Genomic DNA, 22,015 nt, shown 5'->3' with positions numbered 1-22,015 from the left:
GATATCATAGCAATTACAGAGATGTGGTTCAGAGATGGACAGGATTGGCAGCTTAATGTTCCAGGGTATAGATGCTATAGGAAGATCAAAAGGGGGGATAAGAGAGGAGGTGGGAGTGGCATTTTTGATTGGGGATAACACTATGGTGTGTTTAGGGAAGATATTCCTGGGAATACATCCAAGGAAGTTATTTGGGTGGAACTGAGAAATAAAGGGATGATCACTTCATTGGGATTGTACTGTAGACCACCCCCCAATAGTCTGCAGGAAATTGAGTAACAAATTTGTAATGAAATCTCAGTTATCTGTAAGAATACTAAGGTAGTTATGGTAGGGCATTTTAATTTTTCAAACATGGACTGGGACTACCAATAGTGCTAAAGGCTTGAATGCAGTAGAATTTGTTGAGTATCTACAATAAGATCTGATTCAGTATGTGGATGTACCTACTGGAGAAAGTGCAAATTTGAGAAATAAGGTAGGGCAGGTGACTGAGGTGACAGTGGGGCCACTGACCATAATTCTATTAGTTTAAAATAATGATGGAAAAGGATAGACTGGATCTAAAAGTTAAAGTTCTAAATTGGAGGAAGGCTAATTTTGATAGTATGGGGCAAGAACTTTCAAAGGTTGATTTGGGGTGGATGTTTGCAAGTGAAGGGATGGCTGGAAATTGGGAAGCTTTCAAAATGAGATAATGACAGTTTGGTCCTGTTAGGGTGAAGGGCAAGGATGGGCGAAATCTGATGAATCACCTCACTCCTGTTGAAGGCATTTGCCTAAAATGTTGATTTTCCTGCTCTTTGGTTGCTGCCTGGCCTGCTGTGCTTTTCCAGCACCACTCTAATCTGGATTCTGAAGGGCAAGAATGATAAGTGTAGGGAATGCTGAATGACTAGAGCAATTGAGGTTTTGGTCAAGAATAAGAAGGAAGCATATGTCAGGTATAGACAGCAGAGATCAAGTGATTCCCCAGAACAGTATAAAGGCAGTAGGAATATCTTTAAGAGGAGAGTCAGGAGGGCAAAAAGGGGACAGGGGATAGCTTTGGCAAATAGGGTTAATGCGAATCCAAAGGGATTCCAAAAATACATTAAGGACAAAAGGGTAACTAGGGAGAGAATAGGTCCCCTTAAAAATCAGCAAGGCTGCCTATTTGTGGAATTGCAGAAAATGGGGGAGATACTAAATACATACTTTTCATCAGTGTTTGCTGTGGAGAAGGATATGGAAGATAGAGAACATGCAGAAATAAATAGTGATCTCTTAACAAATGTCCATATTACAGAGGTAGTGGTGCTGGATGTCTTAAGTTGCATAAAGATGGATAAATCCTCAAGACCTGATCAGGTGTACCCTATAACTCTGTGGGAAGCTGGGGAAGTGAGTGCTGGGCCCCTTGCTGAGATATTCGTATCTTCAATAGTCACAGGCGAGTGCCAGAAGACTGGAGGTTGGCTAACGTAGTGCCACTGTTTAAGAAAGTTGATAAAGTAAAAGGACTTACATGTACTTGGAAAGGCAAGGACTGATTAGGGATAGTCAGCATGGCTTTGTGGGTGGGAAATCATGTCTCACAAACTTTGATTAGATTAGACTTACAGTGTGGAAACAGGCCCTTCGGCCCAACAAGTCCACACCGACCCGCCGAAGCGCAACCCACCCATACCCCTACATTTACCCCTTACCTAACACTACGGGCAATTTAGCATGGCCAATTCACCTGACCCGCACATCTTTGTGACTGTGGGAGGAAACCGGAGCACCCGGAGGAAACCCACGCAGACACGGGGAGAACGTGCAAACTCCACACAGTCAGTCGCCTGAGTCGGGAATTGAACCCGGGTCTACAGGCGCTGTGAGGCAGCAGTGCTAACCACTGTGCCACCGTGCCGCCCTATTTAGCATGCCAATTTAGCATGGCCAATTCACCTGACCCGCACATCTTTGGACTGTGGGAGGAAACCGGAGCACCCGGAGGAAACCCACGCAGACACGGGGAGAACGTGCAAACTCCACACAGTCAGTCACCTGAGTCGGGAATTGAACCCGGGTCTCAGGTGCTGTGAGGCAGCAGTGCTAACCACTGTGCCACCGTGCCGCCCACAAATTAGGCGTGCGATCTTAACCTGCGTGGAAACTGCCAACGAGACTGAGAGGCCCCAGTGAGATGAATGAGTTTTTTGAAGAAGTAACAAAAAGAATTGATGAGAGCAGAGCAATGGACCTGATCTATATGGACTTCAGTAAGGTGTTTGACAAGATTGCTCATGGTAAACTGGTAGGCAAGGTTATATCACATAAAATAGACGGAGAACTAGCTAATTGGATATAGAACTGGCTCGATGATAGACAGAAAGTGATTGTGGAAGGTTGCTTTTCAGACTATAGGCTTGTAACCAGTTGTGGGCCACAAGGATCAGTGCTGAGTCCACTGCTTTTCATCATTTGTATAAATGCTTTGGGTGTGAACATAGGAAGTATGATGAGTAAGTTTCCAGAAGACGCCAAAATTGGAGGTGTAGTGGACAGTGAAGAAGGTTACCTCAGAAGGTTACAACAGGATCTTGATTAGATGGGCCAATGGGTGGCAGATGGAATTTAATTTAGATAAATATGAGGTGCTGCATTTTGGAAAAGCAAATCAGGGCAGGGCTGATACATTTAATTGTAAGGTCTTGTGGAATGTTGCTGAACAAAGAGACTTTGGAATACAGGTTCATAGTTCCGTGAAAGTGGAGTCGCTGGCAAACAGGATAGTGAAAAAGATGTTTGGTATGTTTGCCTTTATTGGACCGTGCAGTAAGTACAGAAATTGGAAGGTCATGTTGAGGCTGTACAGGACATTGGTTAGGGTACTCTTGACATACTGCATGCAATTCTGGTCTCCCTGCTAGAGGAAGGATTTTGTGAAATTTGAAAGGAGCCAGAAAAGGTTTACAAGGATGTTGCCAGGGTTGGAGGGTTTGAGCTATAGGGAGAGGTTGAATTGGCTGGTGCTAAGAGGTTACCTTATAGAGGTTTATAAAATCATGAGGGGCATGGACAGTGTAAATAGACAAGGTATTTTCCCTGGGTGGGGGAGTGCAAAACGAGAGGGCATAGATCTAAGATGAGAGGGGAAAGATTGAAAATGGACTTAGGGGGCAAATTTTTCAAGCAGAGAGTGGTGCCTGTATGTAATGACCTGCCAGAGGAAGTGATGAGGACTGGTACAATTACAACATTTAAAAGGCATTGGGATTGGTATATGAATAGGAAGGGTTTAAAGGGATATGGACCAAATGCTGGCAAATGGGACTAGATTTATTTAGGATTTCTGGTCAGCATGGGAGAGTTGGATTGAAGGGTCTATTTCCATGCTGTATATCTCTATGACTCTATGACTGTTTCTAGGGAGGAAGCACTTCAGTTACACAGATAGATTGTGCAGGCTGGCAGTGTTTTACTTGGGAAAGAGAAGATCGAAAGGAGATTTGATAGTGGTGTTCAAAATCATGAGGGGTCTAGGCAGAGTTCATGAAGAAGAGCTGTTCTCAGTGGTGGTAATATCAAGTACCCGATTTGGAGTGTCTGGCAAAAGAAACAGAAGAGATCTGAGGAAAATGGTTCCTTCTATCTACCAGAATTAGTAGTATTTGATGATTGCACAGTGCCTCAGATCCACCCAAAACTCCTCAGATGATGTAGTAGTCCATGAGTGACAGAGTATTACTCTTTCCACCAAGATAGAGAGTGGAATCACTTCTTTTGGCATTAATGACATCAATAGCCTGGGTCCACCATTGATGTGAAACTAATCCAGTCATACAAATACTATAGCTACAAGGCCAAGAATTCTGTTTCAATTAGCTCACCATTTGACTCCCCAAAGCCTTACTACCACCTAACAAAGCACAAATAAGGAGTGTGATAGAATATTATTTATTTGCCTTGATCAATATAGGTCCAGCACTGTTCAAAAAGCTCACCATTATCCAAGGCAAAGCAGTTCTGTTTATTGGCACTGCATTCATCACTTTAAACAATTCATTGCCTGACCAATCATACTGTTTATCAGTGTTCCTCTAAAGTGCACTGCAACTTGACAATCTAGACATAGCCCACAAGAAAAAAGTGGATCACAAATAACCAAGATCCCTTTAAGATAGATGGCTACTTGGTAAAATTAAGGAGACAGCACAATGCAATGAACAGGTTGTTGCTGCACACAATGGAAAGAAATTATGGGAAATATTGGCGTGTACCATTTACAAGATGCACTGCAGTACTTTTCAAGCCTTCTGCAACAGTACCTTTCAAATCCACCACCATGACCTGTTAGAAAGACAAGGTCTGCAGGTACACGAAATCATTAGAACGTAAGAAATCGGAGCAGAGGTATGCCATGTGGTTCCCCTTGCCTTCTCGTCCATTTAATAAGATCACACTTAAAATTTATATTAATCTCACTTTTCTATTCTGGTATCCCTTGATTTCCATAATCTCTTGATCATAATCTTGAAATGTTCATTGGGATCACCAAAAACTCCAAGTTACTCTTCAATTCCCACACGACTAACTGGAAAATATATAACTTTTCCTTCATTGTGAGTGGAGCAAAATCTTGCGGAATAGTATTTTGGGAATATCTTCATCACACATTGCAACAGTTCAAGAAAGAAACTCACCAGTACTTTCACAAAGATAATTGGGAAAGTACAATAAACATGAACATACAAGCAAGCAATAAGACTAGGCCATCTTAGCCCTTCAAGCCTGTTCGGTCACTCATGGCTCATCTGATTTTACCCTCAACTCTACATTTCCGCATATTTCCAATCATCTTTCATCCCATTAGTAATCAAGAATCTATCTACTTTTGCCTTAAAAAATATGTATAGGTTCCAAATCCAAATGCTGGTCTCCAATGTGCAAATTTGAGTTAAAGAGCCACAAGGTTACGCTGCAGCTCTATAAAGCCCTGGTTAGACCACACTTGGAATATTGTGTTCAGTTCTAGTCAACTCATTAGTGGAAGGATGTGGAAGTTTTAGAGAGGGTGCAGTGGAGATTTACCTGGATGTTGCCTGGACTGGAGAGCATGTATTATGAAGAAAGGTTGAGGGAGCTAGGGCTTTCCTCATTGGAGTGAAGAAGGATGGGAGGTGACTTGATAGAGGTCTACAGGGTGATGAGAGGCAGAGATAGAGAGGATAGACAGAGACTTTTCCCCAGGGTGGAAATGGTTATCACGAGAGGGCATAATTTTAAGGTGTTTGAAGGAAGGTTTAGGGGAGATGTCAGGGTAGGTTCTTTAAACAGAGAATGGTTGGTGCATGGAATGCACTGCCAGCGTTGGGAGTGGAGTCAGACAGATTACAGACATATAAGCAACTCTTGGATAGGCACATGGATGATAGTAAAATGTAGGGTATGAAGGTTAGTTTGATCTTAGAGCAGGATAAAAGATCAGCACAACATGAAGGTCTGAAGGGCCTGCACTGTTCCATGTTCTAAATGAATGAATAAATTAAAAAATCAGAGGGTGATTGGCTCATAAACATGATGTTCTTCAGGGCATTTTTTAAAAAATTGCTTGCAGTTGACAGATGATCTATAAAACCTGGTAAAGTGGAAAAGAATAAGGTAGCATTGAGGTTGGGCCATTCTAATTCAGACAAAAACACACTCTCAGGTAAGATCTGAAGTATGAAGAGCTTTAATATTAAAGTTCCATCTCAGAGTTTCATAATCTTGAAACATATGTTGTGTTTAGGAAATTGGGATCAAGGTCAGCGCTGAGAGCTTTACCTGGACAGAATGTTAAAGTAAAGCCCCTTCTGTACAACTTTTGATGAGCATATTGGCCAACCTAAATTTTGGCCAATATTTTCTCAACAAACATTCCTATCAAGAACCCAACATAAATTTGACTTGACTGAGATGTCATGATTGGAAGCAGTAAAATATAATGTTCCCTGCCAAGGTTTTAAGCAAAGAGAAAGTGATTCCAGTGTAGAGTTATTTCATGTGAGCGATTAGGCCAGATTGTTTTTCTTATCATAAATTTTAGCTGTAAAGCCCCTGTACAAAGTCAAGGTAACTGAAGAACACGTACATTTCACATGGAATTTTACAGATTGCTGTTCAAGTTTTGCATCCAATTTTGGGTTTCAAGAATTTTATCAAAATGTTTTCTGTCAAACATATACAGCCCTAAATTAGGAAGTAATGTTTAATCTTAAGGAAAAGAGAGACTACCTAGCTTGTCGCTATTGAGAAAACACCACTTTTATTTAATCATCCCAAAGGCAATGGTACAGGATAAAGAAGCTAAGTTGAGGGAAAAAAGCTCAAGTATTAATATTAGTCATGGCTGGGAGTCAAGTTTTTTTTTGGTTGAGACTTCAATATTGTAGTGTTATCATTAACAAAATCTCAATTCAATGACTTGTACTTTATCAGTATTCCCAGAAATAATCTGCAGGTTGTTCTATTTTGGTAACAAGAACCAGACAGATTTTCAAGACACATTCTGTTACTCTCATATATTTCAAGTCACTCTATAGGACTTTGGTAAAACAGCAGGGAAATATATTACATTTGAACAAAAGAAAATGTGCTTTCACTTGGATTGAAAATACATGTAATAAGTTTAGATTTTACCATGAAGGTGAAGGTCACCAGTCTACTAATTTGCAGTGGCAGCAGACATGCTTGTTATCTCCAAAGTCAGTAGACCTTGCAAAGATGTTCTTAAGTACCTTCCAAAGGCTTTCAGTAATCATGCCTGCCTGTGTAAATAACCATAGGTCTTCAGCCAGGATCAGATAAGTAAATCAATATTAATCTTCTTGTTCCAGATTCTTTTAAGGTGATTTACAATTTATTTTCTTGAAACTAAGAATTTGAGCAATATGTTAAGAAAGTGCATAGCCTAGTTCTGAAGAATGCGCTTCCAACTTGTTAAATATTAAAATAAATTATTTATTTATATTTTAGAAGAAATGTCCTTTTGCAAATGCGGGAATTCTTTTGAAAAATCAGTTATACTGTGATGCTAAGTTCAAATTTAATATATCAATTTCAAACAAAATGTGATGACTACTTCCAAAAATAATATTTTTAAAAAGTTACCTTTTGTGAAGGCGTTCTCCCTAAATTATTTATTTGATTTGTAGCTGTCTTTATATTCTCTTTATCTAGTCTCACCGACACAAATCAGAAGCAGTGACTGCGCATTTAACTTGACCTTTGTTTTCTTTCCTGGGTCAGTTTTGTTGCGAGTTCAAATTCAGCTCTACTGAGGAAGACAGAGTTGGGGTCCTCAGGGGTCAAGCAATGTAAAGAAAACTGCTTCACTCAGACAGTTACGTCAGGTGTGGGAAGACTTGTGAAGGAGCTATACCAGAATGGCTAACAGTATATACAGAGGATCAGGTCATGTACTAGGCCCTCACCATTCTGGAATCAACTCGAATAGCTCTGGGAAGACTAAGTTGACTTTTTTTATAACTGTAGCCTGTGCTTTTACATTATTATTAGGCAATAGAGTTAAAAGGTTCTCAGAGCTAAATTTGAATGCAAAATTTGAAACATTAATAGATTAGTTGAGATTTATTTGAAATGTGGAGCAGACCCAAGGACTGCGCATCTCATCCACTTCTCACAATTCCGCCCTCAAACTCACCTCTCCAACCGTAACAAGGACAGAACCCCCAGCAACCTCGTATACATCGGATCTCCTCCGCCATTTCCACCACCTCAAACTGACCCCACCACCAGAGATATACCCCCTCCCCCGGATCCGTTTTCCGTATAGACCATTCCCTATGTGACTACCTCGTCAGGTCCCCAACACCTCACCCTCCCCTCCTGGCATCTTCCCCTTGTCACCGTAGGAAATCCAAGACCTGCGCCCACACCTCCGCCCTCACCTCCATCCAAGGCCCCAAAGGAGCTTTCCACATCCATCAAACTTTCACCTGCACGTCATTTACTGTATCCATTGCTCCTGATACAGTATCCTTTACATTGGGGAGACAGGATGCCTACTCACAGAGTGCTTTAGAGAACATCTCCGGGACACCTGCAACAATCAACCCCACCTCCTCATGGCTGAGCACTTCACCTCCCCCTCCCACTCCACCACGGACATTTAGGTCCTGGGCTCGCCCATCGCCACTCCCTCACCACATGACGCCTGGAAGAAGAACGCCTCATCTTCCGCCTTGGGACCCTCCAACCCATAGCATCAATGTGGATTTCACCAGTTTCCTAATTTCTCCTGCCCCCACCTTATCCCAGCTCAGCACCACCCCCATGACCCATCCCACCTGTCCATCTTCCTTTACACCTATCCGTTCCACCCTCCCCTCCAACCTATCACCTTTACATCCACCTTCATCCACCTATTGCACTTTCAGCGTCCTTCCCCCCAGCCCCACTCCCCTTCCATTCATCTCTCAGCACCCTCCCCCCAACACCCCCCCAATCCAAGGCTCCCAGCCTCATTCCTGATAAAGGGCTTTTGCCCAAAATGTCGACTTTCCTACTCCTCGGATGCTGCCTGACCTCTTGTGCTTTTCCAACACCACTCTTGACCCAAAGGACTTCTGGTCCTAATTTATTCCAACACTCTTCCTCAGAGAAGCAAATGTTTAATTTATAAGGTTGAGGGAATAAAAGAGATAAGTGCTTTAATCATACCACTGCAGCCCCCTCTCCTACAGCTGCCACACCTCAGCATCATGGGAGCAGCAGTTTCACAGTAGGAGCATTAGCCCTCTCTCAAAAATCAAAAAGTTGACTCTCTCACCGTCCCCTCAACCAGTAACAACTACAGAAAGATAACTTTTGTCTGACCATTTTGTGGTCAGGCCTACAGAGGCTTGAACCCTCAAAAAGACAGAAGCTTCCACTCAAAGAGCCTCAAGTGACTAATATTAGCCTTTTATCAGTAGTGCGGAAGCCATTGGTATGGGACCTCACATCAGTAGTAGAGTTGATAAACTTTCTTCAGAGCAAAGCACAGTAGGATATTCACTTAGATAACAAAATAGATTGATGTAATATTATGCTTAGAATTAAATTCAGTGCCTTTATTACATTTGTGGCTGTGCAATATAGTTTCTTTCTATTACAGTTATTATCAAATCTGCATTGTTAAAAAATAATTGAGGTAGAAGTTGGTTGAATTGCTTCAATACTCATTGCAGAGGGGAATGGAGTAGGTGATAGCAAAGTCTGATAATTCTGGGATAAGCACAAGGAAGACCGGAGAAACTCTCAGATCTGCCAGCATCTCTGGGCAGAGCAACAGAAGTTCGTACGAAGAATTGTATCAGACTCAAAGCATTAATTCCCTCCATTGATGCTGCCAGATCTGCTGAGTTTCTCTAGCCTTCCATGTGTTTGTTTCAGATTTCCAGCATCTACAGTATTTTACCTTTATTGGGCTGAAAATTCTGACTTATCTGTCTCAGAAAGATTAAACAGTTAATTCACCGCAACGCTCTCTACTGACCTTCCTCCTTGTGATGCCCCCTCATGTTCATCCAATCCCACCTTGATGACGATGGTCCCTTTTGCTGCTATGCATTCTCCTACTCCGATCCTCTTTACATTATCAAGTTGTGCATACTGCTGTATACGACAGTGATGTGGTCCACTCTGCCTTGATTGTTGTATGTGTGCTCCTCGCTATTGTTCCCCCAGGGCTGTTTGCAGCATCATTCTGAGTTATGGTCAGCCCTTGGTCGAATACGGTCGAGGAAATCCACTTTTTTATCTGATGGACGTTATTTATTGGATGTTAGCAACTATGTACTAAGTACAAGTTTCACTGACACGATAGACATTGTTACAGAGACTATGAGGATGACTGGATGATAGGTCTCACTCCTTCAAGATCACAGACTGTTCTACCTCCAAGTCTGCATGACATCATCATAGTGTACGTTACTTAAGGCACTTCTCAGCGTTAAGTCTTATACACTCATCATTAACGAAGCCCTCTTGCCAGAGTACATGAGGGGCTGTGAATATTCCTGGTTGTCCCGTGCTTTAATTGTCTCAGTGTTGTTCAGGAAGCTGAGCAGTGGATGGATTTGGAGCTGTTATCCTTTACGTAGAATTACATAAACTATAATGCCCAGAAACTGCCAAGTGCTTCAACTGAAATATGATAGTGTTTATCCTCCCCCCATTTTACTTCATCACACCTATCCATTAATTCCTGCCTCATGTGCTTATCTCGCATCACCTTAAAACCATTTTGTGAATTGTCTCAACCACTTCACATCCTAGAAAAATTTCCATAATGAGTAAAAAATGTTTCTACTGAATTTCTTATTGTTCCAGAGTAGCCACCCTCTGGTTATCCTGAATGGGGTAAATGAGTGTTCTAGAAGCTAAGGTAGCAGGTAGCAAAATTGCATGATTCTCCATCAGTGATCACCACACTGCTTTGTGTTTTATGGATATTTGCAGGGATAAGCAATTATACTTCCATATTACTGGATGTATATGTTAATTGATTTCTTTATGATGTTAAGCTAAAGTTGATAAATCTTTTTGTTTAAAATCTGTTATAGATAATGTATTTAACTGGTAATTTTGGTAACAGGAAGATGTATACTTACTGCATTGTTCACAACATGGAATAATTGGAGTGGAGTAACAACACACTCCTGCCTCAATTTTAACTGCCTACTAACCTGAGCAAATACCCCTTTAAGTTCAGCTTATAGTCATAGAGTCATAGAGATGTACAGCATGGAAACAGACCCTTCGGTCCAACCTGTCAATGCCGACTAGATATCCCAAACCAATCTAGTAACAGACCAATGCCAATAAATTATATGCTTAGTTTTCTCTTGGGGCAGAATTTGTGCTGCACCTAATTAAATTCACAACAGTGTCTGAGGTAATATCATTAGCAACCAGAGGCATTTCCATAGAAAAACTTACAGTCATAGGCTTTTCGTTGGGAGCATGTGATAAACTTATTTTGTCACTTATTGGAAATTGTCAACAGGTCTGGCAGCATCTATGAAGAAAGAAGGGAGTTTCAGGCCAAGAACAATTCCATCAGAACACAAATGACTTCGAGGTTTTGTCATCCTGCTTCATCAAATATATGGCGTGGAATAGAATGAAATCAATGAGAGTATTAGCAGGCTTAGATTAAACTGAAACCTTAGCTTAATTGATTCCATTCTTGTTTTTGTAAAGGAAAAAGACAGAGAAAAGTGGATTATCTTCAGGTAGTTCATCACTTCCATCAACTTCTTCCGCTCCAGTCGATGCATCATTGGAAGATTCCATGCCACTTCCTTCTGAGACCTCTCCTGTTGATTTAGATGATGACATCATTTCTCCTCACCTCCTGATGCCAGACAGCCTTAGTCAATTGGAAGAGTTTGGCCGCCAAAAGAAGCGACAGAAGAAGCTTCCCAAGCCACAGCGGCAACGACAGTTCAGTGACCTATGGGTTCGCATTGATGAGAGGTGGGTTTTCATTTACTTTTTCAGTTCTGGAATGAGGATTCAAAATATGGTGTTATTGTGTGACAAGCGAAAAATAAGTTTATCGCTTTAAACTGTGCATGATATGATGGCTAACACAGATATGCAATGAAAAAAATCACATCTACTTTGTGCAGTGGGATTAGATAGTTATTAAAGCAACAATGTAACTCTAGTGGTCTCAAGTCTGAGATAATTATATAGTCAGAGAAAATTGGCATGGGGAAGGTAAATCTTGATTGAAATCAAATAACTTAGCACATGTCCACAATCAAACTTGGGAATTTTATGGCTTTTATAGCTCAGCAATTTATTAGGTGGTATATTTACATATTCAGCTCCATAGTGTCTCCATAATAAATTGGTAATATTTACTTGGATTAAACTTTTGTGTTATGGACCAGGCCAGACCCCCTCAAAACATTTCAAGTAAGTAGCCCAAACTCTAACTTTTGCTAGTTGTTTTGAGCAGGTGTACAATGGATATTCCAGGAGTGACGCAGCTGGCCTAATCACTTAGTTTTAAGCAAAACAGAATTTATTTTCAAGATTTCCAAATGAAACACAAACAACACAGAACAGAAGGGAAGGGAGGAGAAAGGTAGAGTGATAGTTATTGGAGACTCGATAGTTCGGGGCACAGATAGGCGGTTTTGTGGAGGCGAAATAGACTCACGTTTGGTATGTTGCCTCCCAGGTGCAAGGGTACGTGATGTCTCTGATCGTATTTTCCGGGTCCTTAAGGGGGAGGGGGAGCAGCCCGAAGTCGTGGTCCACATTGGCACCAACGACATAGGTAGGAAGAGGGATGAGGATGTTAGGCAGGCTTTCAGGGAGCTAGGTTGGAAGCTCAGAGTTAGAACAAACAGGGTTGTTGTCTCTGGTTTGTTACCCATGCCACGTGATAGAGAGTCGAGGAATAGGGAGAGAGAGCAGTTAAATGCGTGGCTACAGGGATGGTGCAGGAGGGAGGGATTCCAGTTTCTGGATAACTGGGGTTCTTTTTGGGGAAGGTGGGACCTCTATAAACAGGATGGTCTACACCTGAACCTGAGGGGCACCAGTATCCTTGGGGGGAGGTTTGCTAGTGCTCTTTTGGAGTGTTTAAACTAACTCTGCAGGGGCATGGGAACCTAGACTGTAGCATTTGGGTGCAGGACCTGGAGTGTAGGGAGGTTAGGAACATGGCATCAATCTCGAAGGAGGGTGCCTGTAAACAGGAAGGTGGCTTGAAGTGTGTATACTTCAATGCAAGAAGTATATGAAATAAGGTAGGTGAATTTGCAGTGTGGGTTGGTACCTGGGAGTTCGATGTTATGGCTATTACGGAGACATGGGTAGAACAGGGACAGGATTGGCTGTTGCAGGTTCCAGGGTTTAAATGTTTTAGTAGGGTCAGAGGTGGGGGTAAAAGAGGGGGAGGTGTGGCATTGCTTGTCAAAGATAGTATTACAGCAGTGGAAAGGACGATGGATGAAGACTCGCCATCTGAGGTAGTTTGGGCTGAGCTTAGAAATAGGAAAGGTGAGGTCACCCTGTTAGGGGTTTTCTACAGGCCTCCTAATAGTCCTCGAGATATAGAAGAAAGGATTGCGAGGATGATTCAGGAGAAGAGTGAAAGTAATAGGGTGGTTGTCATGGGGGACTTCAACTTTCCAGATATTGACTGGGAAAGCTATAGCTCGAGTACGTTAGATGGGTCGGTGTTTGTCCAATATGTGCAGGAGGGTTTCCTGACACAATATGTAGACAGGCCAACAAGAGGTGAGGCCTACTGGATTTGGTTCTGGGTAACGAACCAGGCCAGGTGTTAGAATTGGAGGTAGGTGAGCACTTTGGGGACAGTGACCACAATTCGGTGACTTTTACCCTAGTGATGGACAGGGATAAGTGTGCACTACAGGGCAAGAGTTATAGCTGGGGGCAGGGAAATTATGATGCAGTGAGGCATGACTTAGGATGCGTGGCTTGGAAAAGTAGGCTTCAAGGGAAGGGTGCAATTGATATGTGGAGCTTGTTCAAGGAGCAACTATTGAGTGTCCTTGATAAGTATGTATCTGTCAGGCAGGGAGGAAAGGGTCGTGTGAGGGAGCCGTGGTTTAATAAGGAATTGGAATCCCTTGTTAAAGGGAAGAGGGCGGCCTATGTAAAGATGAGGCGTGAAGGTTCAATTAGGGCGATTGAGAGTTATAAGGTAGCCAGGAAGGATCTAAAGAGAGAGCTAAGAGCAGCAAGGTGGGGGCATGAAAAATCCTTGGTTGGTAGGATTAGGGAAAACCCAAAGGCTTTCTATAGGTATGTCAGGAATAAAAGAATGACTAGGGTAGGAATAGGTCCAGTCAAGGATAGTAGTGAGAAGTTGCGTGTAGAGGCTGAAGAAATTGGGGAGACACTGAATGAATATGTTTCATCAGTATTCACTCAGGAACAGGACATTGTTGCCGATGTGGATATTGAGTCACAATGAATTAGAATGGATGGCTTTGAGATATGTAGGGAAGAGATTTTGGAAATTCTGGAAAGGGTGAAAATAGATAAGTCCCCTGGGCCTGATGGCATTTATCCTAGGATTCTCTGGGAAGCAAGGGAGGAGATTGCAGAGCCATTGGCCTTGATTTTTATGTACTCGTTGTCTACAGGAATAGTGCCAGAAGACTGGAGAATAGCAAATGTGGTTCCCTTGTTAAAGAAGGGGAGTAGAGATAACTCTAGTAACTATAGGCCGGTGAGTCTTACCTGTGAGCAAAGTCTTAGAGAGAATTGTAAGGGATAGGATTTATGAACATCAAGGGTGTTCAGCATGGTTTTGTGAAGGGCAGGTCGTACCTCACAAACCTTATTGAATTCTTTGAGAAGGTGACTAAGGAGGTGGACAGAGGGTAAAGCAGTAGATGTGGTGTATATGGATTGTAGTAAGGCATTTGATAAGGTTCCCCATGGTAGGCTACTGCAAAAAAATACGGAAGTATGGCATTGAGGGTGAGTTGGAGGTTTGGATTAGGAATTGGCTGGCTGGAAGAAGACAGAGGGTAGTAGTTGATGGTAAAGGTTCATCTTGGAGTGCAGTTACCAGCGGTGTTCTGCAAGGATCTGTTTTGGGACCATTGCTGTTTGTCATTTTTAAAAATGATCTGGAAGAGGGGCTAGAAGGTTGGGTGAGCAAGTTTGCGGATGATATGAAAGTCGGTGGAGTTGTTGACAGTGAGGAAGGATGTGGCAGGTTACAGCGGGATATAGATAAGCTGCAGAGCTGGGCAGAAAGGTGGCAAATGGAGTTCAATGTAGCTAAGTGTGAAGTGATTCACTTTGGTAAGAGTAACAAGAAGATGGAGTACTGGGCTAATGGTCAGATACTTGATGGTGTGGATGAGCAGAGGAATCTTGTTGTCCATGTACACAGATCTCTGAAATTGTGCTGTGAAGAAGGCATATGGTATACTGGGCTTTATTGGTAGAGGAATTGAGTTCTGGAGTCCTGAGGTCATGTTGCAGTTGTATAAGACTCTGGTGCGGCCGTATCTGGAGTATTGTGTGCAGTTTTGGTTGCCATACTATAGGAAGGATGTGGAGGCACTGGAACGGGTGCAGTAGGAAGATCATATGAGGAAAGGCTGAAGCAGTTGGGGGTGTTTTCAATGGAGCAAAGAAGGTTTAGGGGTGACTTGATAGAGGTGTACAAGATGATTAGGGATTTAGATAGGGTTGACCATGAGAACCTTTGTCCACGTATGAAGTCAGATATTTCGAGGAGGCATAGCTTTAAATTAAGGGGTGGTAGGTACAGGACTGATGTTAGGGGTAGATTCTTTACTCAGCGAGTCCTGAGTTCATGGAATGCCCTGCCAGTAACAGTGGTGGACTCTCCCTCTTTATGGGCACTTAAACGGGCATTGGATAGGCATATGGAGGATAGTGGGCTAGTGTAGGTTAGGTGGGCTTGGATCGGCACAACATCGAGGGCCGGAAGGGCCTGTACTGCGCTGTATTTTTTTATGTTCTATGTTCTAGAACATAGAAGAATAACCAATCCGAAAACCCAATAGATTATCCCAACTTATTGATACTGTTCCAAATAAATGCAACAATCCCTATAAACACTCCTCGACAAAAAAGGTAGCATCAAACTCAGGGTCTTACAGGAGAGAGAGAGAAAGATGGCTGAGCGATTCAGCATGGAACACCTTCTTCTGTTTCTTGGACCACCAGCCTCACTGAATGACTGCTTTCACTGAACAGCCAGACTGCTCAAATCAAACCAAACCAAGCCAGAGAAAAGCAGAATTGGGAAAACCTGCTGCTCCCCTTTCATTGCACAAGTGTTTTTTTTAAACTTGAAAGTTTTTTGCTTGAGACAGTATCTGTTAGCTATAATCAAATTGGCCCTAAAACCTTTCAAACCTAGATCTTCCAACCTCTCTGAAAAATAGACAGCATAACCTTGTTAAAGGAGCAGCATTGTCACATATGGATTTTAAGTAATAAAGTAATTAAGTAATAAAATCTCAGCTGTTCAGAAAGGTTGCTCTGATTTCATAGTTAATGTTAACTCATTTTGTACTTAGTTTTATAGAGTCGTAGAGATGTACAGCAGAGAAGCAGACCCTTTGGTCCAACCCGTCCATCCTGAACAGATATCCGAATCCAATCTAGTCCCACCTGCCAGCACCCAGCCCATATCCCTCCAAACCCTTCCTACTCATATACCCATCCAGATGCCTTTTAAATGTCGCAATTGTACTAGCCTCCACCACTTCCTCTGGCAGCTCATTCCATACACGTACCACCCTCTGAATGAAAATGTTGCCCCTTAGGTCTCTTTTATAAAATTCCCCTCTCACCCTAAACCGATGCCCTCTAGTTCTGGACTCCCCCGCCCCAGGGAAGAGACTTTGTCTATTAATCCTATCCATGCCCCTCATGATTTTATAAACCTCTTTAAGGTCACCCCTCAGCCCCAGCCTATCCAACCTCTCCCTATAGCTCAAATCCTCCAACCCTAGCAACATCCTTGTAAATCTTGTCTGAACCCTAAGTTGTCTTTTCAGTTTGTGTAAAACTAAATTAAAATAGATTTGAACATTAACATAGCCAAAATGAGGAAATCTAGGTGGGCTGTTGTTTCTGTACCTTCAAAAATATTTGTTGCAAGTTGTATCCTTTGTTTGATATCAAATCATAGAGACAAGAAAGTTTTAATACCAACTCGTCACTGACTAAGCTCACCTGAACCAGAGTGCTGACGGGACATTACAGTTGACGTTAGCATTTGTGGATAAAGGAGGGAGAAGTTAGCTTATGCAAGGCCCTGGTACTGACATGACCTAGTGCTCCCTGCTGTCAAGGTTATCTATTAATATCAGGTGAGGCTTGACTGCTGTTTCTAAAGTGGTCACAAAGTGTGTGCCTTCACTCACTGTCAATAATCATGCCTTTATGTTTGTGGGTGAGTTGGCAGAGAACTGCCAACCATGGATCTGGAACTAAGCATATATCAACTTGTTCAAAAGAGAAAAGAAGGAGTGTTTGAATCTTTTCAGGCAGCACAAAGAGTTACTGGATCAGTGCCCAAAACTTGTATTTTGCATTGCAGATTATTATCTGCTGGGTTTTGGTTAGTGGCAACTTCAGTTTTGATTGATTGTATTTCATCAGTTCTAGCCTTACATCGATATTCAAACCCCACCCAGGTTCGTTTGCCAAAGCGTCTACTGTTTAAGCAGTTCATCAGCCTGACTAGCAAATAGTCCAACTACCAGGAAGATCAAAGGATCTGGTTCTTACATAATGCCTACACATACGTAAACTTTGGTTCTGGTCTGGGAAGTTTAGCTAACTTCTTCCTCCCAATAAGGTGTGTTAAAGTTATTGTAGCATTTTCGTGGCTATGATCACCTAAATCACTGCAGTTTGAGGGTTGAAGTCTGGACCTATTTAGTCTTATGGGTCCTAGCATTGAAAGATAAAACTTTCACCTTTCATTTTTACTTCCCATTTCCTTTATCTTTCTGGTTTTTATCTGTTGTCTTTAGAGGTATGCATTACTTTCTGATGAATGCTCAGGGAGCAGGGTACTTAATTTCAAAACCAAACTCTTTAGTCCACATGATGCACAGCTTTGAGAATACTGCTCATTCAATGACAAGCTCATAAAAGCTCCACAGTAAAAGTCATACGCTAGAACACTGCAGTCAGTAAAAATTATCTTTTTAAAAGATAGAAGGCTTATTAGTTTTGAAATTCACCTGGAAATAATATCAACTGGCAGTGAAGGATGTTATAAATCACACACATTAAATGCTTCATATGAGAAGGGAATGGGAATGATAAATGATGATTGTGAAGCATCCTTGGCTGTGCACATGTGGAAAAGGTCCTCTTGGTAGAACGCACCAACACATAACTGGATTGCTTTGAGTTGTTCATATTACTGCAGATTGTTAATAGAGATGGTAAGTGTCCTCAATTTTCTCAGCTACATTCAACATTCTCACAGATTGACAGACTCAAAAGTCTAGAGAGAGAAAATGTTGTGATACTGTTTTTAGTCAATAAGTTAGTGACCTGTTAATTGAATATGGGCTGCATATTTAACAACTTGTGAAAGAATAAGCTCAGAGTTGGTTTCAGTCCTTGTTAAATCTGTTTACATTCCACCTTTGCCCTGGATTCTCTACCTCTTTATGCCTGCATTTCTCCTGAAGAAACTAGATTATTAGTCTTTTTAAAATTTATTTTCTGTTGTTTTCCAATTTGCTTATTCTCTGCTCTTTGGAATGTTCCCTATCACTCAGACTCAGTATCTCAATGATGGAGCATTTACCTGCCAAACCAATATGAGCCCATTGTTCTTACATTTTCAATGGTATTACTTTCAGTCTGAAATACTTATCAACCATGCACACTTGTTGGCAGATTGTTGTCTAATGACACTCTGATTTGGAATATTATTTATGCTATAATATCTTTAAGTATTGATGTACTATGGGGTGAAATTTCCCTCCAGCTCTGTTTACATCATGATAAATGGAATTGAGATGTCAGAAAGTTATTCAGTTAATAAATGAGTGCTGACTAATAACATGAAGTTTTTTTTGTTTCTCACAGCTAGAAAAACCTTTGATAGAAATAAAATCACGGCACAGAAAGAAATAAAATCACAGCACTGAAAGACCAATCAAATTTGAAATTTTAGGATGACATTAAAAGCAATTAAACAGTGAAGCAGGATTCTTGACTGATTAACCCAAGCTATTCTACAGGCTACACTGCTTTTTTATGCCAAGGCTAATAAGACAAAGGGGCAAATAACCCAAAGGAAAATAAAAATAATTGTCTGTACACAATGCATGTCATTATTAAGGAGCAAATCAGCCAACAGGTTCAAGAGATGAAATGTATCATGAGTTGCAATTCCCCACAACTTGCTGGATGATTAACACTGCTTTGCAGTTTGTTATATTGAGAAACATCTTACTCTGAGTGGAGTTACACATTAAGTACCCATTAAAGTTGCTGCAGAAAACTGGGGCTCATAATTAACAGTGTACATTCTCTTTTACTAATGTGATAATTGTTAGTGTAATGCCTATAAATCCCAAAGGGGACAGTTGCATTTCACCCCTGCCTGTGGAATACGTACTTCTTAGAGATTCATTGAGTTCAATTTGTCTTCATGCATTAATACAATTGATGAATATGGTATTATTTCCCATCTCAATGGGAACTTTGTTGCTAATTTTTTTTCTTAAGGACAACAGCTGCACTCACAACTTTAAAATCTGCCTGTGCCTCTATCTCTATCTTCTGTAAACCTTCCAACTTCACGATAAACATTTGTGCCAGACTGCCCTCTGGTCCCAAGAATCTATTAATGTCATTTATCTTTTATCCCAGTATATTATCTTAACTTGTGTAAATACATTTTGCTTTAAAACACAAACTTCGTCTTTTATTCCCAAATCCTTTCTGGGCAAAAACGATCAAGAAATCAAATCAGATGATCTACAGAACTGAATATCCTACTGACTACATAGTTTGACACAGTAGCATAGGGACAGCAGGTGGTCCTGCATGGTAACATCTCACTGAGCTAATGCCATACTACAAAAAGAAATCAGATCATTTAACTATATTTATGGCACTCCTGACATCTTATGCATGATGAATTAGGGAATAAGAAGCTGGAATATCAAGCTCCAACAGCTATTGCATGGATCCTGTTTGCCCTTCAATCAATTAAGTTATCTTTGGACACACAAATCCCCTCAAGTGTGGTCTTTGTTATGGCTGAGCCAGGTATCACATTCCGAGCTACCTTCCTCTCAGCCCCACCCACCTCCCATTTTTCTCTCAGCCTCCTTGCGTCCCCCGCCCCACATTCCTGATGAAAGGCTTATGCTCGAAACATTAATTCTCCTGCTCCTCGGATGCTGCCTGTCCAACTGAACTTTTCCAGCGCCACACCCCATCACTCCAATTGTTACACTTCTACGTAAGGAGGGATGAACTGGGATGAATTTCTTTATATACCCACCCCCCTCAGTCATTCATACCAAGATAAACTTGAAAAAGATCCCTCTCTTCTGAATGCTTTTTCTCCCCCGACCAAATTAATTTTGTTTTTAAAAAACAATTGAACTAGGCTTTCTTAAGTTAATCAAAGAGTGAGTTTATTAGTTCCTAAAAGTGAAAATAACTAATAGTGCATCACACTTAGAAACAGATTAGACATAAGAAGTGAATGTTAAAAAGGATGAAAGTTTAAAGGTCATATGGATTAGTCTCTAAGTCAGTCATGAAGAGTAGATCATGGAGTGGTCGTTAGTTGAATCGTCAATGTCAGGATTCTTGGCTTCACAGTTGAGATCCTTTGATGATGTTTCCTTTTGACAGTGGATGCACACAGAGCAAGAGAGTCCTTTTGTCGTCCTGTTTACTTTTGGCTGAATTGTTAACTGTCTAGTTCTGGCATCAGAGCAAGACAGTTCTTTGACCTGTGTTGAACAGGTGATTTGGCTGTGGCATTCACAGCTCACTAGTGCTCGAGCTAGACTTCCATACTTCTTTCCACTAGTACACCTTGCTACAATAGCACACAAAGATCAGGGTTGCAGTCAGTTAATAATTCCTTTTTTTTAAGTATAAACAGCAAAAAAACAAAAAAAATGTCTGCAAATGGCTTTCTGCTTCAGGGAGTAGAGTGGGGGTAGTGGGTAGATAGTCAACCCCTTTATTAACTTTTCCTATTGCATCTCTTTCTCTCTCTCTCTGTCTTTGAAGTATACCTGATACCCTTTAGATGCTACATTCCATGGATCCTAAACAGGTTGTTGTCAGACTGTGCTGAGTTCACATTTATTCATTTTGTTTTGTCTGTAGCAGTTCTCTTCTTAAAAAAAAACACAATTTTGCATCAAAAGGTAAAAATGTCCAAAGCACCTCAAGGTTCTGATCTCATGTCATGGCAGCTTTGGATGCCAAACAATAAGACAAACATTTGTGAAAAATTACCAATTTACATAGTGTGGGACACAAAGGAATAAACAGGTAATGTGGATGACCCTTCATCTATCTTTTGGAAACATGTGTAGCATCTAGATTACTGTATGGCATGGCAATCATATAATTTGCCATAAATCTGAGGTCTTGACAAATTTTAAAATGCACTATGACTAAGGATGTCTTGTTCCTGCATTATGAATATTGAGCTTTGATTTGCCAATGGCAGCTTCTTGATTTGAGGCTGATGTCTACTCAGGATTGTGGGTTTCTATTATGGGTCCGTGTTACTGAACAGGCTGACTCTAAAGTCTCATAACCTTTGGCAGGGTGTGTCTCAATGTGTGGGATCTGAAGTGCAGGATTTGCTTCCTTTTCATTCCTGTTTTGTCGCCACTCAGTCTCATCACTAAGATGTGACACAAAATGTCATGCACCCTTGATGGACAAGACGTGGCCATTTTCAACAGTCATTACAAACATGTCCCAGTCATTAATGCCATGTTTCAAGAAGTACTTCACAATGTCTTTGGGGCATTTTCTTTGCCCACCTTGTTTGTTGTTCAATAATTGAGAAAACAGGACGTGGTGTGGGAGATGGCTATTAGCCATCCAGACATGGTGCCCAGTCCGTTCCTGTGGACTTTGAAGGGGTTTTACCGATTGCTTTTGGAGCGGGCTCCACAAAGCATGTTATTGTTTTATTGACTGTTTCATTGATTTGAGTTTGACTCCCTGTTAGCAGACCCCTAACAGTCTTGTCTCGATGTAGTCCTGTCCCAATCTCTGCACCAGGAAGTTTGCGCTCGAGTTCTACCTGTTCAGGATATGATGGTAGAGACTGCAGATGCTGGAAGTCATGGTTGATAATATATGTGGCTGGAAAAGCACAACAGGTCAGGCAGCATCGGAGGAGCAGGAGAGGGGATATTTCAGGTCAGGATCTGATAAAGGGTCCTGACCGGAAACTGACTTTCCTGCTCCTCTGATGCTGCTTGACCTGTGT

General features: G+C 41.5%; 1 protein-coding gene across 1 annotated transcript in view; it reads left to right on the top strand.

The window, feature by feature from the left end:
- The window catches only part of LOC132819087 (metalloprotease TIKI2-like), a 406,884-nt gene that overhangs the window by 373,255 nt on the left and 11,614 nt on the right, over nt 1–22,015 (top strand). The window contains exon 6 of the mRNA XM_060830444.1: nt 11,218–11,493. Coding sequence (XP_060686427.1) covers nt 11,218–11,493 — 276 coding nt within the window. The remainder of the gene's footprint in view (nt 1–11,217; nt 11,494–22,015) is intronic.

The sequence above is a fragment of the Hemiscyllium ocellatum genome, chromosome 9 (assembly GCF_020745735.1).
Source record: "Hemiscyllium ocellatum isolate sHemOce1 chromosome 9, sHemOce1.pat.X.cur, whole genome shotgun sequence".
Taxonomy (NCBI): Eukaryota; Metazoa; Chordata; class Chondrichthyes; order Orectolobiformes; family Hemiscylliidae; genus Hemiscyllium; species Hemiscyllium ocellatum.
This window is presented reverse-complemented; position numbering and strand designations above follow the sequence as displayed.